This window comes from Callorhinchus milii, unplaced genomic scaffold, assembly GCF_018977255.1.
Source record: "Callorhinchus milii isolate IMCB2004 unplaced genomic scaffold, IMCB_Cmil_1.0 Scaffold10, whole genome shotgun sequence".
NCBI classification, from domain to species: Eukaryota; Metazoa; Chordata; class Chondrichthyes; order Chimaeriformes; family Callorhinchidae; genus Callorhinchus; species Callorhinchus milii.
The window spans coordinates 3,874,558-3,892,195 of record NW_024704751.1 but is presented as its reverse complement, the minus strand read 5'-3'; the positions used below and the strand labels follow the sequence as shown (position 1 = coordinate 3,892,195).

At 39.8% G+C, this 17,638-nt stretch overlaps 1 protein-coding gene across 5 annotated transcripts in view; it reads right to left on the bottom strand.

The window, feature by feature from the left end:
- Positions 1-17,638, bottom strand: part of LOC103183307 (spermatogenesis-associated protein 22) — a 37,519-nt gene continuing 19,881 nt past the window's right edge. Inside the window, exons 1-10 of one of the 5 annotated variants that reach the window (XM_007900714.2) lie at positions 15,163-15,219; positions 14,583-14,633; positions 11,278-11,409; positions 10,310-10,460; positions 9,843-9,944; positions 8,638-8,739; positions 7,367-7,676; positions 5,215-5,344; positions 2,359-2,456; positions 1-915 (exon numbers count right to left, since the gene is read on the bottom strand). In XM_007900714.2, the coding sequence (XP_007898905.2) occupies positions 724-915; positions 2,359-2,456; positions 5,215-5,344; positions 7,367-7,676; positions 8,638-8,739; positions 9,843-9,944; positions 10,310-10,460; positions 11,278-11,409; positions 14,583-14,625 (1,260 nt within the window). In that variant the 5' untranslated portion in view covers positions 14,626-14,633; positions 15,163-15,219 and the 3' untranslated portion in view covers positions 1-723. The other 4 variants (XM_007900716.2, XM_007900715.2, XM_007900713.2 and 1 more) reach the window with 4 other exon arrangements.

Here is a 17,638-nt window from a genome sequence, read left to right as displayed (position 1 = left end):
TGAAAATACTGGACTTTGGTATAGTATCCTATATTGTTATTGATTTTAGCGTCATAAATACACTTGACAATAGAATTTCCTTACAATTAACTGCAGATTAGTTCTCAATAACCTTGTACCAATTATGTCACAATCTTTCAATTGTCTTGTGTAAAATTATTACATCTCAAGGATATGGAGACGCAGCGAGTTGGCACACAAAATTCACTAAAAATTAAACAAATTCCCTGCACAATAAACACAGATAAATAGATGAATAACATGCTTCCAAGGTGTGATTTAAATGTTATAAGGGTTTAAAGAATTCAACTTTAAAGAATTGAATAACAGACAAGAAAACCTGAAAGTGTACTATTTAAAAAATGTTTCCATATAAATTAAATATGATTATACATGTAAAGTGATCCTAAAGTTTAAAGAACCCCACAATGACGTTTTTGTATCGCAGCATCCCTTCAAATCTCATGGTGTTTGACTGAAACTCACTTACATTGCATAGTTTAAATGTAAAAATAAAGGTACAAATACTGTTGAATTATACAGAGGTTTCAAAATATGAAATACATTAACAAACCCACTGTGCAATTGTAATTCAAAATTAAGATTTTTATAACAAAACAGCAAACTGGATTCGCACAATACGCTTTCTGTGTACTACCTACATAACATGAGTCCAATAATGAGAACAGACAAAATATTAATGTTGTGCTAACAAAAAAACATTCAGACTTCACTTAGTGTCTGAACAACCTGTCTCATTTCATCATCTGCTACCCTGACAAATTCAACAAAGTTCTTCTGTTCTAGAACTGAAGCAGGTCTGACAGACACGCATTTGAAGAGGTTTCTTTTCTTGTCATAGTTCCCCATGCATCTGTGCACTTGTCCTCTGATTAGTCTGGGAAGGTCACGGTCCTGTTGGGAACAGCAAATAAAGATCTGACACATCTGCTACCACATTAGTATCTGTTGAAAATGTTTTCATTATGTTTTGTATGCTACAATCTTACCAGCACTACATCCTATTATAATAGCAAGAGGAGTGATCAAATACTAAAATAAATTACTGCCAAGTACCATAATTTATTCACTGGAACAAAAGTCAAGGCATAGATTAAAATAAAAATGAAGCCTCTGTTGATCATATAAAATTAAATAACCATAACATTCAGAACATATAGATTTTAGCACCTTATTGTGCAGTGTCTAAAATTAAAGTAACAAATATCTTAAAGGACTGTGTTGTCACTGCACAAGAATAAATAAATGGAGCAGTGAAGATATGATGCAGTGCTGCAACACCACACTGCCACAGAGTGGTAGGATACAACTCTGCACGAGTCAACTCTCAACCTCAATCGTGACTTGAAGAAAAGGCATTGAATTTAAGTCTTGTGGTGCTCCTTAGGGAGAGAGAGAAAATCATAGGAACATTCTCCAGCACCTCCACCTGTTTGGCACAGGAGACACAGTGACAAAGACCCGTGAGTAAACTGAATGTCTTCAGAGCCAGAGAGACCCCGCCTATCAAGTTCATTAGCCTTAATAGAGCAAAGGAAGGGGTGAGGAGGTTCTCCAGGATTTGAACCGACATTCTTCTGGTCCCTATTGACTTGGGCTGTACAGCGACACTCCAGAAAAACTACAAAATGGTATTTTACTCTCCACAAACACAGATTCAACGCCCAGTATAATTATTCCTCACTTAAATAAGGCAAAGCTATTGTAAAAGCTACTGGAGTTAATCAAATAGATCTAGACATATTCCATTTTTCTTTCGAAAGATAAGGAGACTATTCTCCCCCATTGATTTAGAATGAGAAGTAAATAATAATAATAATCCTTGCATTTGATATAGCGCTTTTCACGTCGGGAGGACGTCCCAAAGGGCTTCACAGAACACACTGTGAAGTGAATTGACTATATATTTGTGGGCGAACGCGGCAGCCAATTGCGCACAGCAATGTTCCACAAACAGTCGTAGATTGAAAATGACCAATTTATTATTATTTTTGGTTTAGGAGGGATTATTATTAGGCTCTGTGTGGAGTAAGGAAACTTGCCCGAGGTTTTGCCCTCTGCCTGGAATTGAACCCACGTCTCTCACATGCAAAGCGAGTGCTCTAACCACTGAGCTACAGGACTCCAAATATCTTTCCCCAGCATCATATATGGTGTAAAGGAGCTAAATTCTCTGTACAGAAAGTGATTTTTTCTAAGGCAGTGTGCCCCACCATGTGGCCCAGTGGATAAATTGCAATGTTTCCATGTATATAGCATACAATACAATTTTAGCTTAAGAAATTCAGTCGTGACATGTTTCACAGTAGTCTTAAAATTATAAAGCAATAAACTTACTATTTCGTAGAACACACATGGTACTGAATCCTTTCTATCTCTGAGAAGAAAATGTTTAGCACACTGATCTCCAGCTACAACTGCAGAATCTAGAGTAGCTGTGAAAATAATCCAAAATGTTGATGAGGATTCAGACCATTCCTCATTTTATTATTGTTGTGCAAATAGATAAATTCCTGTGATAAGGCTTTCAGAATTCAGCAATCAACTGTGTAATGAATCCTACATTACGCTTGCTTAATACAGACTAACATTCCAAATGCTGTATCGTAACATTTCATCTTCACTGTTATGTGACACGAGTTATTATTAATGAGATGTATAATCACAAAACTCAACATTGAGAGTCTGTCACATCTTGTTAGGGCATTGTTGGTCAGTAACCACAGGCAATATGTTATTCTTCCTGAGTATTACTGACATCATTCTGGAGTAATAAACATCCTAGAAATGAAACAGGTCTAATTACTGTACAATCAATCATTTCCTTCTCAATACTATACTGTTGTAAATCAAACCAACCAGGAAATAAGAATACACAACAGCAAGAGACACCAACATTTTAAAAAAACTGGCTAATGTTAGAGGCAAACAAGATAGAGGGAAAAACATGAAGTGCCTGCTCACCAGCAACAATTGTGCCGAACCATTTATATACTGTATCTTTCAAAGGTATAGCCTGAAACCCTTGGGAATTCTCAATGCAGTACACTAGATCAGTTCCAAATTGATTTATTTGGAAGATACTCTAAAAGTATGTCAAAGCATGAGCTGTATTACTGTCATATAGTGCTTACTGTCAGAATAGTGCTTGTCCACTGTGAACCAGCCTTTGAGTCAGGTGGACATCAACAATATTACTGCAGATCTAGAAGCAGTTCATCCACAGAGATTCCATTTACTTATCCCACAATCCACTGGTTATTTACTCATTTTATACATTGTAAATTCATCAGGTCAACTGACTGAGCTACCCGAGATGAGACGAACTGTATTACAGTATATAATTTCTCTATTAGAGAGGTAGTTACAAGAAAGTAATCATGAACTAATTACAAAAAGCAGCTTTTTTAAAACTTGTTAATAGTAGAATTGTCCTGAACAAACATGAAATGAAAGGATTGCTAAAATAATGACCCCAATGATTTACTGTGGTACTATATACTTAAAAAGTAATTAATTTCACACCCTACGTGAAGAAATTGGTCTCTCTCCAATCACCAAGGTCATTATATAGTGGAAACCCATTACAAAACACTTCATTAGAATGTGAGTTCACTTATTGCACGGTTGGGGTTTAAATCCTGAAATTATCTACCCAAAACATCCAAGCACAAGGGCCTGCTGCGCACAAGTACACCGAAAAACGAAACACCAGCCAGCATAAAGAAATAAAAAGGCTAATTTCCAGGTCATCAAGTCATCAGCAATGTCACTTCCTGTGCAAGCACATATATGGCAGTTTTAGGAAGGTGGAAAATCTGACCAGCAGAACATGGAAGATCTGACTGGCAATCACTTCCTATTATAGCACTGATTGGGATTTTGTGAACCCCCCAATTACCTCATTATAACAGGGCTCCACTCTATATTGTGACAGTAAATGCAAATAACCATGGTTGACAGCATCATCTTGGGACATAATTAACCTGATTTGATGATTGACCATGAATCACATTTTCACCATTCTCTTGTTTTCTCTCATTAAAAATATCACCATCTGTACGTTTTTAAAAAGCCCCAAGTGTTCCACCGACTGATTACATTTTTATTCATCACTTCTCTGAGTATATTTTTTCTTTCAACAATTTTAACGGAGTATTGTTAACAGCCAATTATCATTTTACTTAATTTCTTCCATTTATCTTCAATATGTAAAACTGGGTCATTGACGAGAGCGAGTCTAATTACCTACTAACAAAGTACAAATAACCTAGTCATTAGCTCAGCCACCTCCAGCTAGTACAACAACAAAAATTGCGTTTGTATAACGCCTTTCACATCGGGAGGCCATGCCAAGGCACTGGACAGTCAAGGGTTTGCACCAAGGGTTGGAATCAAGAGGGGGGAGGGCAAGGGGATGAGGGTGGAAGGATGACTGAAGGCATGGTTAAAAAGCAAGGTCTTGACACAGGCCTTGAAGGAGGCAAGGGAGGGGGCATGGCAAAGGGATTCTGGGAGGAGTTCCAGAGGGTGGAAACAGAAAGGCTGAAGATCTGACTGCCAATGGTGGGGTAGGCAGGGGATATGGAGCAGGCCAGTGCCCACCGAGCAGAGGGAGTGGCCAGGTTGATATGGCTTTAGTAGGTCGCAGAAGTAGGGAGGAGCAAGACCGTGTAGGGCTTTAAAAGAGGACGTGATGAAAGCTTAGATGAGGGTCTTGGTGATCTGAATACGATCAGACTGCAGGAATTGATCTCTAGTATTTCACCCAAAGGGGTCAGTGTCAGCAGCTACATCACAACTGTGGCCGAACTTGTCCTCTTCTCATATATGCACCCTCCAGCAGTAGCCTCTGGTACACTAATCAAGAGGAGGAATCCTGGTTGATTTTTCCCTCCATCCTTAACTCTTTTTGAGCCACTTGTAACGCTCCCCCATTTGGGAAATGTCCATTTTGGCTGATGTCAATTTAACAGCACAGACAAGGAGTCAAACATGGGACTTTAAAATAATATTCAAATTATTGCTTGCAAAATCACATATTCATAGTCCTAGAAAATAAATGAGATAAAGCACTACATGCCATACAAGATGCTGTTATCGTATGCAACACACAGAATTACTGGGAAAAAATCCAAACTTCTGTTATTTAAAAAAAACGATGAAACTGTAAATCACTATTCAGGGACATACCAAAGACCTCAAAGAGCATTGTAACTCTGTGGCTATACTGACTCCATTGCTTCATGCCTTCTATGGTTGTAGTTATAACACGCAATGAATTATCCGGTTGTGTAACTTTCACTTGAACTGACTGATGCTTCTGTTTGTAAAAAAAAAGTTAAACATATCCGCAAGTACAGGAGGACTTACTAGTGGGAACTATAAAAAATTAAGGTATTGCAATTGCAGTTAATGCGTTATTATTTATAATTGTAAATTAGTTTTATAATGTTAGAAAAGTAACAAAATGTAATATTATTGTTAAATTATGTTCAGTATAATTAATGGTAATCCATATCTACTGACCTATGTTGGCAGTTAAAATCTAATAATAAAAATAAAATACAGAAACTGATATAGTATTTGGATTATAGTTGATTAGAAAATGTGGTGGAGTGCATAAAGTGCCTTGTAACAAATTTAATAGAAGCTTTTTTCTGTAATCCCATCTGAAGTCCATTATAATTGCCAAAAATTCAATTGGAATGTACAAGACTGAGGTCGATAAATATCTATGGGTATGAAGGGATATGGAAAAAAGGCAGGTAATAATAATAATCCTTGCATTTGATATAGCGCATTTCACGTCTTCTCGACGTCTCAAAGCGCTTCACAGAATAGACTGTAAAGTGAATTTGACCGTATATTTGTGGGCGAAACGCGGCAGCCAATTGCGCACAGCAGCGTCACACAAACAGTCGTGGATTGAAAATGACCAATTTATTATTGTTTTGGAAGGATTATTATTAGGCTCTGTGTGGAGTAAGGAAACTTGCCCAAGGTTTCGCCCTGACCTGCCTGGAATTAAACCCAGGTGACTCGCTTGCAAGGCGAGTGCTCTAACCACTGAGCTACAGGACTACAGGACTCTAATTAGACTTGAGATGCATATCAGCCATGACCTAATAGGATGGTGGAACAGGCTCGGAGGCTGAATAGCCGACTCATGTTCTTAAAAATATTTGAATTTGATAAAATGAAACTTTGATAAGAACTAGTGTGTGCCCAGTGGTCTACACCAATGTAAATTATTTTCATTTTATTCTCAAAAAAGTCAGGTGTTCTATAACTAAATATTGTTTCAAAGTAATTAGATTCTGCATTTTGAATCATTATTATTTTATTAAAAATCTTCAGTGAACGTAATGAATACTAATGGTTGATTTGCTAAGTTAAATCTTTAGCCTCTTTGTGCATCTTATTTGTGTTTCAATTTAACCTCAATACAAGACTTGATTTCAAAACAATGAGAAGTAACGGTATTGAAGATATTAACAAAAAGAAAGTAGAACTATTTGAGAAAAACAGGAAGGGATTTGAAAGAAGGAGTGCAAAGCAAGAGTTTTTGAAAAGACTCCCATTAACACAAATTAAAAGGAAGCAAAGAGAGAATGTTGTTTTTTTTAAAAAAAGAAAAGTAGGCATTGAGAAGCTGGGATAAGAAAACAGAATTAATTGCCAAATCTTGAAAGCAAGTTTAAATGTTGTGGGGTTTTATAGAAGTACATGTAGGAAAATAGAACAGGAAAAAAGGAAACTAATGGCTTGACTTAGACAAATCAGCATTAACATTTTAAAGAATCCCATATTAATGGAGAAATGTCACTGGTAAAATCCTTTGCATCAAGCATTTATGAAGTGAATACAGAATACAACTGAAACTCATAGCACAAAAATCAGAATGACCATAAATCAAACTTGTTTTACAATTTAAAGCAAACATTTTGAATTTGGGGAAAACAACCTATGGTAGTGTATTTACTGTACATTAATCCTTTAAAGCTACAAAATATAGGAACAGCAAATAAAGTATAGAAATCATCCCATACTTTATTCAATCCTAGGATAACAGGAAGGGTTGCAGTTGTTTTTCCAGGCCACTGGCAAAAACATCCAATAACAAGACATGAGAAGGTACACAATGCAGTCACTGGCCCTGATTTTCTGTAGATAGAGACCTGCTCAGCATAAAGCTGCCCTTATATTTGAATGAGGTGAAAAAAAAACTATCCAGTCCAAGTTTTCAAAATTGGGCCCATCAGTGGTCTAAGGGATAAGAAAATCTCAAATGCCCAAATTCAACAAAGCTCAATTTATTTAAACAGAATATATAAAAATGTACCTGATTTGTACCATCACCAGGTTTAGAATCAAACCGCTTTTCAGCAAATTGATTTGGTTGAACGATTGGTCTGCACCTTGCTGCATTCTGCGGTGTATTCTTGGGCCATTGTGGCTTAACCTGATACATTTGCTCAGCAGATTTTGTATGTTCTATATTAGATTCAGGTGCCACGTGTGACCTGAAATTACTTGTAGTAGAACTCTGCGTGTAATTATTTCCTCTCATTGAACCAAATTCTTTCCTCTGATTACTCATAGGCTTAGTATTTTCTTTCCAAGTATTTGCAGACTGTGGCCCAAGACCTGTGCTGAAGTTGAAAAATGTAAGTTAGTACAACCTAATACAAATTTCAGAAAAACATTTTACATTTAAATATTTTCATATATACATATGCCAAAAAGTGATCTGATGCAGTGAAATTTTTACTTTCTTAGATCGACCACTTGTGCACATTTCTTAACTCATGCAAAATAGTTTGTGCATTCAAACAAACATTAATAAACATTTTAGTAAAGCTCCTACTCTGTTGTTCCCATTCCCTCACTGTTCTAATTCTATTTTTTTTAAACTTCAATTTACTTTTTTTTCCCCGATCACCTCTATATGCTCTGCCTCTAATTTTCCCAATTATCTTTAAAATCTTTTACTTTTCTGTCTTCTTTCTGATTCCCTTTGTTCATTTTGGAAGTGGGAATACATTTCTGTTCGATAAACAGCCACAAGTGAACTGGAACAATAGAAGAATCAAGTTTCATTCTCCCCACCCCTCACTTCCACATTGGAAAGTGGTTTGCCTCCCTACCAAAATTTGGAACTTGCCGCAAACGAGTTCAGATATCAAACTCACATCCTGGAACTGTGGCACAATATTTTATTCAGACAGTGCTATCAATGGCAAGCTATGAGGTTTTAGCTGGTTAGACTTCAGGTGCATCCCAACTGCACTCTGGGGTCCACAAGCCTTGATTCTTGCCATCCTGCACGTAATACTCTCCGCAATCAGGTAAGCAGAATGCGCCCCTCCAGGGAGAGAATGTGCATTCCAATCCAACAATCTATCTCTGGAATTTCCATGGATAGATCGGATGCATGGACTCTCAGTTTGGTTTGGATACACATGGTGATGACAAATGTGTCGGACACCGGCTGCCCAAAATAAAAAATTTATGTTGAGCAAGAAACAGTCATACTTTGTGAACAAACCAATCAACCTTATCAATTAAATCTACTTCAAAGGCATATATCATCACTAAGATGTAATCACTTACTTCCAATTTGTTTTACAGCTTTGCGCCATGGTGCTGGGTGCACTATTAAATTGCTTCTGTTCTTGACTTTGCTGCTGTTGAGATACTTGTTGCTGGAACTGACTAGAAAGGAGCAATTTAATAACTAAAACAAAGAAGAAATAAAGTCTAAAAGGACTACTTTTTGTTCAAATTACTCCTACTAGACTTAGATTGGTTCTCAAATTCCGACATTCATTAAATTTAACATAAGTCACCTAATGCAACAGACCAAGTACCAGATATTGCGTTACAAGGTTTCCTTACTTGCGGAAAGTGTTGTGTTATAGGTATTCTCTCAAGACTAACTTTCCCTTTAAATCATCTTAAAATGATGGAAACATGTCTAAGTTATGATCTTCACCTATAACAGCTAATCCTGATACCACTGCTTGATAAATCACGTGATTTAAATGCAGAAACCTGCCCTCCCACTATGACACCACTACCAACGAAGAAAACAAAACTGTAAATTACTTATGCATGTATGTTGTTAGCATTTTATAATACAGTACAATCTGGTGTTTCAAATCATAGAACATCACAAATATACAAAGGTTATAATCTAAATTTAACTTAAGTGGAGGATTTTTTTTAGTATAACACTGCTTTCCTATTGCTTGATATTGCATGTAGACCAATACACCTATTACAAAACCTCTTTCTGTCACATATTTGTATCAAATAAATTGTTCCATTTTAACAAGTTACAGAATATCACTAATGTTACCACAAGTATTGCTAACCCCACCAGGGAATTGCAAGTAATCTTAATGAGTTTTCAAATACAAAATAAATTGCATCATTGTAAGCAGTAGCTGGTTTGAATCATGTTACAAATTTGCAGCACAATCTCTTTTGCATTTCATCTGAAGCCTTGATTGTAGTAAACTTCCTATCACTTTCCAAAAGGAATAGAGCAGGTTTTGGGTTCTGAACCAGGCCAGTTAGAGCAGTCTCAGAGAGGAATTACATTCCTGTGTTGGAAGGAAATTCCATCCACAAAGGACTCAGACTTTATCTAGTTGCTGTTAAAGTGCATCATATTTAGCATTGCAGATCCCCTCATCTTAAAAAACAAACTATAAAAATGCACAATAGAGCATAGTAATTTTGATCTTTGAACTACAAAATCTGAAAAAGTCCCATTGTTCTCAAATTATATCACTAATATATAACCCACTTACTTCCAGCTGGTTTTACTATTTTGCCCCACAGTACTCAGGTCACTGGAAAACTTCTTGTATTCTTGACTTCGGTAATTTTGTGGTGCTTGTTGCTGAAGTTGGCTAAAAATTAGCATTTTATATATAGCAATTAACATGTAAAACATTAAAATGTATGAACAAGAAATGGCAATTCAACCAAGGAACTTTTAGAGAAAATCTAGAGATGGACATTAATGAAGAAAACAACAACAAGATTACATTTATAGAGCACCTTTCACGTCGGGAGGATGTCCCAAGGCGCTGGACAGTTGGGTCGGGACCCGAGCAGGGGGGAAATGGTCAGGGTGAGGGGAGGGAAGGGAGGGAGCGAGGAGGGGGTAGAAAGTCGAGATAACAAGATACAGAAGGAAAAGATAGAACAGAAGAATTTTAAAAAATAAAGACGTGCACAAAATATACAAATTATAGTCAATTATACAACCTACCCACTGTTTAAGCTTTGTGAACGGTGAGATTGTGGTGATGCACCACAGCCTCCATTATCCATACTGGGTCTAAAATTGGAAAATTGGAACTGGTTCCGAGGGCTGTTCTGTACTGCAGTCTGATTTGTTATTCCTCTTGTTTCTGTCAATCCTTTGTTTCCGTAATGTTTAACCAATAAAAATGTAAATATTCAATTTGTATATGCAAAATCATAAAGTAAAATCTATAGAAGTAATATGGACATAGGCAAATGTGATATGAAATGTGCTGATAATATCAAATTAGGTGCATGACAAACTGGAATTCAGTTCAGTTGGCATGGAATTCAAACTCATCAAATTGAATGTAAAGAATGCAAAATAGTGCATTTTCTGAGCGAGAACAAAGAAATATACTCAAAATGGTATAATGAAGTGGAAGGCAGCCAAGACATCAAGTGTAAGCTGCCTTTTTGCCCACAGGGTCACCCTAGACCAAAGTCACAAACCCAAATCATAAGGGAATTAGTAGAGGCTAGAGAGTAAGAGAATTAACAGTATTGGATAAAAATGTACTCCACATTTAAAGAAGTTGCCTTGAAGCCAAAAAGAGGAAAATGTAAAGAACAGTGAAAAACATAAAGGGAAAACAAAATCCCAAACACTGAAAAATAAAGCATCAAGAGTAGTGAATACCGGGAATGAACTTTAAAAAAAACGTAACTGTTATAAACACACAGCTCAATACCCTAAGGTGCTCATTAGACATGACCATCAAACGTGTCCTCAAAATTCTCCGGAAGGCTTATTCGATCACACAGCTTGTGTGCTGCCCCATGTAGCTGTATTGCAGCGAAGGGAAAGCAAATCAAAATGCTTCAACACAGGAGGAAGTGAATGGAGAAAATTCTCCACATAAAATTTTGTGGCAAAATTGTTGCTTTTTTTTTGCTGTTAATAGATTTGGGGAAATCAATCACTTTAATTACCTGCTGGTGCAGAATCAAAACTCTGAGGTGTAAGGAAAAAGCTACTTGAGCTTGATTCATGCTCTGTAGGATTGGAAGTCAGTGGTAGTCGGGCTCTTTTCTTTTGATTGAACAGCAGAACAGGAAGACATCCTGAAAGATACAATTCGAATCACAATTGATAATCAAGACTTAATTTATTTATCTAGAATTTTCAAATGATCAAACAGACTGGAAAATTGCTGCATTAACTCTGCATCTCTTTCCAGCTGTTCTAATTCAACCTCCACTCCAATCTCAACTACCTCTTGTTGAGAAGGGCCACACCACTCAAAAAAATTATTTTAAAAAAGACTTATTTAAAGAAATTGATTAAGGGTTATGGAGACAATATAATGCTGTTCATGTTTAATTGTATGTTGTGTTAACAAAATAAATACCAAGTAAAGATCACTAAAAAGCAAATAAACAGCAACAAAAAACAACCACTTCAAAACAGTTATTTTTAAAAGCTAACACAAATTTAATATGTATCTCACTCAAGAGGGTATTAATAATGTATGAGCCTCATCAGTGATTGCAACAGACTCTTTGACCATGGGGAGGCATTACAGCCAAATCTTACCCTGTTCTCACCCAACATCGACATCCACAGACCTCCAGCAGGGGTCAGTGGGTAGTACTGAATCACAGGCAACCACCCTGGTTTGATGTTTTTATCTCCCTAACTCGCCAATTCCGTGCTTTTAGCGCCATGCCACTAAGATCAGCTCACTCAGCACAAACCTGAAACCCTCTTAGACTGTCTGAACCTATCTGCTATTCAATGAATAAACATGCTGTATCTCCAATGAACCATTTAAGACTATTTAAAATCATTTTCTTTAATGTGACAAATCATTAATCAGTAGATATAGATTACCACTTTTTTTTAAATTCAGATTGCAGGTTCTGTGACCAAAGGTTGGAAGCCACATTGGTCCAAGGTCCAAACCTGTTTTTTGGTTTCAGAATAGAAAGCATACAGTTTAACAGAAAGGGAATGAGCACATATTACAATTGCAAATACTGGAAATTCTGGTGATGAAAGACATTTCTATTTGCATTTTGTTTGTCTTCATTGTCCTCACTGTAACCTTTCCCTAAATCTTGGTGTTAATCTCCACAACAATGGGGGAAATCTGACACCTGATATTAGCCATAAAATGACAATATTTTTGTACATTGCGAAGATAACTGAATATATAGTACTATACAATACCCGCACTAAACTCCACACCCTGATTACCCCAGTCCTTGCCAAACTCCACTGGCTCCTTGTCAGAGCAGATCGACTTCAAAATCCTCAATCTAGTGTTTAAATCCCTCCACTCTTTGGCACGCCCCCATCTCTTCAACCTCATCTCTCCTCACAGCACTGCCTCCTTGTCCCTCGAATCCTCCGCTCCACCATCAGCAACCATGCCTTCAGTCACTACACCCTGAAGCTATGGAATTCCCTCCCTCAATACCTTTACCATGCCCTCTCTTCCCCTATTTTCAGGGTGTGCCTGAAGACCTTCCTCTTCAATCATGTCTATGGTCACCTTCCCCCTCCCCCTGGTTCAGCATCGGGCTCCGCCATTGTTACGTGCTCTGGGACGCCACCTGGCATGGAGAGCGCTACATAAATGCAAGTTGTTGTTGTTGAGTACTATAAACTGGTTGTGGGAGGGAGTTCCAGAGGTTAATGGTACAGGAATTGAACATTTGGCTACTGATGGTGACACATAATGCAGGGGATACTCCACAAAACCAAGTTAGTTGAGCACTATTTGGTGATGTCAAAGGCAATTTGAAAATAACAGGTCTTTCTGCCTACCCATTTGATTGGTTACTTAACTGATAAGTTTAAAGTACCAAATGTCCTCTAGTCTTATCCAAAAAATCCAGCTGATCCAAAACACTGCCGTCACCATACTCAACTGTACGTACCCCCATACCAGTTCTAGCCAGGCTCCATTGGCTCCCTGTTGCCGATCGGATCGATTTCAAGCTCCTCACTCATTTTAAAAATCCCTTCATGCCCAGCATACCTCTACAACCTGCTTCTTCCCCAGCCCACCACCCGCGGCCTCCACTCGACTGGCTCCAGCCTCCTGTATGTCCCCCGTTCCCTCCATTATTGGTGCTGCGCTTTCAATCACTACGCCCCGAAACTCTGGTCACTCTTCCTCTATCCCGCCGTCTTGACCCTTCCTTACGTTCAGGTTCCGCCTGAAGACCTTCCTCTTCAACCATGCCTACCATCACCTTCCTTTCCCCCTGGCTCAGCGTCATTCTTCGCAACTGTCAAGTGGTCTGGGACAATACCTTGAGTGAGGGGCACTATATAAATGCAAGTTATTGTTGTCTCTCTGTCTACCCTCTCACTTTTGAAAATTCTGGAAGAATTGAAGATGTTAACTTTAAATTAGCTATGGTTTTGCTGAGCTGCACAGTTAAAGTTTAAATCACTCATGTTTCGCAACCTAGTACAATGTACACATTTCCCAATCATTGCCAAACAATTAAAGTTTGGTAAGTTATTATGTCTAGATAGTAGTTAGGTGATTTCTGCAGATCTAAGAGAACCTGATTACAGGTCACGCAGTGACTATGCTTCCTATATTTTAATAAGAAACACAGAAACATGACTGATCAAAGTATAAGCTCAAAATGATCTCCTGATGGCTTAGTTGGTAAAGCCACTGGCTTGTGTGAACTGACTTATATAATTCTGGATGATTTCTGATTCAATCTCTGGTTTATTTGAATTAGACAATCACAACCGAAGAAATACTTCAATTGAGCTCAGCGCCCCTGAACAATGGAGGCCTAAATCACTTCTCATCACTATCCACTGATGCTTTCTGCAGTGTAGTGCATCAAATGTAACCAGGTTTATGAAAGGAAGACATTCAACATTATTTTCAATGGCAAAGCCCACGAAGCTCGGTCTGTGGCACTGAGAAGCCAGATTACAGCTTGCTCATCAGCTTCATCATTGAGAATCCCATCAGGAGGTTCACTACCCACACATCCAAGTATAATCAATGTGTTAAGTATAGACTGTATCATTGAATAAGTGCTCCGAGATGCAACCCCGAATGAAGGATGCTGCATAAATGCAAGTTGTTGTGGTTGTTGTAAACGGACCTTAATACAGTTTGAATATCTACTCTGAAGAATGGTGCAGGAATTCACAGTGAAATGGAAAACAATTTAAATGTTTAAAATTAGGAGAAATTAACGTTAAGAACATTGTAAGTCCTTCAAATACAGCACAGTCAACATAGATAAATTACCCGCCGTTGTCCTCGTTGTATTTTCTGTGTTATTCCTCTTCATGATCCAATCTACGTTTTGTCACAAATACATAATAAAATAATAATTGCATTTGATGACAGTATCTATCACGTCGAAACACTGATGTTTGGCGATGTTTTTTTCTGTACAGCGTAGCGACTGTGTATGTGTGTGGGGGGGGGGGGGGGTCGTCAGGGCTGCACTGTGAAGCCGTCGGGGCCAATGCCGGGGCTTCAAACCCACAGCCTCCGGACGCCAAGGTGACCGGGACTTCACCAGCTGAGGCCTCCGGCTGACACCTCACGCCACACCGGCCACTCGGTAATTACTTACACAGCGGCTGAAAAGCCAAAAAAAAAACAACCCCGAAGGGATCACCTCCCGCCCAAACCTGCTGTCGCCGCCGCCGAGCGGCCCTCACGTGCCAGGCCCGCTCTCCGGGCCTGCGGGGTCAGGCGGGTGAGGCTCGGCGACGGCGCTGTCGATGCTGGTGAGGGGAGAGCAGGGGAGCAACGTGACCCGACCGACAAGGAGGGAGGGCGGGGAGGGAGGGGCAGGAACGACGACACGTTTTCCCACCGTCGAGGTCGGGAGGTTTTTTTTGAGACCGTTGGCGATGGACCACGACGTCACCCGACCGTTGGGGGGGAAGGGGCGTGAAGTTGACGTCACCCGACCGTTGGGGAGGGAGGGGCGGGGCGCGAGCCTGACGCCACCCGACCGTTGGGGAGGGAGGGGCGGGGCGTGAACCTGACGTCACCCGACCGTTGGTGAGGGAGGGGCGGGGCGTGAGTCTGACGTCACCCGACCGTTCGGGGGGGACGGGGCGTGAGCCTGACGTCACCCGACCGTTGGGGAGGGAGGGGCGGGGCGTGAGCCTAACGTCGCCCGACCGCTGGGGAGGGAGGGGCGGGGCGTGAGCCTGACGTCACCCGACCGTGAGCGGGGCGGGGCGTGAGCCTGACGTCATCCAATCTCATCCTAAACCCCGCCCACAGGTCTGACTGGACGCTGTAACCAAAGCACTGTGTAACCAAAGCAAGTCAGGCATTGCCCATCTCCCTCACTGTGGCCCGACCCCAGATCAGCTAATCCACTTAAAGTATTAGCCAAAACCCAGACCGACACGGCCCGCAGTGCGATGAAGCAAGATTTGATTAATAAAAGTTACGACCGCGTCGAGCGGCATTCAATGCGACCTGGAATGCTCCCAACAAAGGAGCCCCATTGTTTGACAAAGTCCAACGTGACTGCCGCGACCTGGCACAGCAACCGGGTCTTAATAATAATAATAACAATATAATAATCCTTGCATTTGATGTAGCCTTCTCGTGACTTCGAGACGTCTTAAAGCGCGTCACAGAATATACTGACTGTAAATTCGCGGGCGAAACGCGGCAGCCAATTGCGCACAGCAGTATCCCTTGTACTTAAACCAAAGAAAGTGGTAAATTTGTAAGTTATAAAGACTCGATCTCAAAGGAATGATTCCTGATGGCCGCAGGAGAACGAGCTCACCAAAGCAGAGCAAAGCACGCCAATTCACACAGCAGATGAAATTTGATGTATGGAAGTACAGTATTTCTTTTTTTAATTTTTCATTACTCCCCAAAAAGCAGACAGATGTGTCATGGTAACAGATGTGGAATGCTTTGCCAACAGGTCACTGAGTTCAAAGCAAATAGGAAAGTATGTAGGCAATTTAATCAATCTGTTAAGGAAAGGATTATCCAGCTTTAATTGTACGCTTCAAACAATTATTAACAGAATATGCTGATTCTTAGGCCCTTTTGGTTAATCAAAATGCCAGAAAGGGTGGTGGAAGCCGATTCGATAACAACTTTTAAGAGTATAGATAATTATTTGGGGAGGACAAGTTTGCAGGGCTATAGGGAAAGCGCGGGGGAGTGGGATTGATTTGGACAGCTCTTTTCGAAGAGTGGGCACAGACACGATGGGCCGAATGGCCTCCTTCTGTGCTATATAATTTTATGAGTCTAAATGTCTCTTTCTAAAAACCTACTCAGTTTTGCACGCAAGGTCGAGACTTAACTTATATAACTTGCATATAACTTAGCAATAATGCATTTTTAAAAAAAATTCTTCCTCCTTTCCTCCTCCTCCAACATTTCCTCACACCGCTCACCTTCATCGGGAAGGACACAGACCAAGAGAATTGTAACTACAAATTTTCCACTGAGTTTGTCTTCCGCTCTGAGACCTCCACTCGGCTTTTTATGCAGTAACATAGAAAATTGACAAGTGAACACTCACCATTTAGAGATTGTGGTCATGAACCCATGTACTGATTGATACTCCAGGCAGGTCCTTGTGTCCAAGGCATCACCATGTGAGAAATCATTGGCACCAGAATGAAACCTCCTGGTGGTTCCGATTCATGTCAAACGAAAATGAAATGGTGAGATGGGCAGTTTATTTGTGGTAAAATGGAGCGAAATTACCAGATGAACACAGCCTAAATTTGCGCAATGGCTCCATTAAGCAGTCGAGGTGCAACGTGCAAACTTTTTTCTGTCTGTCCACGTCTCTGAAATAATGCACAATGTATAAAATATTTCTGCACCGCGTGAGCCTTTTTTATAACTTGGATCCCGACAACAGTGGGGAAATATTTCACAGAGCTAAAGCACTGAACAGTGATGTTATTGTATTGTAAAATGCTGAAAAGGAAGCACTCGCTCCCTCCCCCCTCCCCCTCCCCCCCCCCCCACACCCCTCGTTCTCTGATTAACAAAAAAAGTTTTGCAAAAAGAAATCAGTGTCCGGAATTGTTTCGATGGCAAAACAGGGAAGGAAGTGCGGGTCAGTGCAACTACTTGAGGCTTTGTGAGCTATTAAAGGCGACAAAGATGGGATTACCCGACCGTCGGGATCGTGTGCATTCGGTGAACTAAATAAAATAAAAACTAAATGATAACTTAAATAAAGTACGTGCCACGCTTTTGAAGGGGGGAAAAAAAAAGGTTCCTTTTTAAATCCCCTTTGGTCGGTCGCAGTGGCGCAACTCCGAACGTGTGTGTCGCTTCGGAGCTGC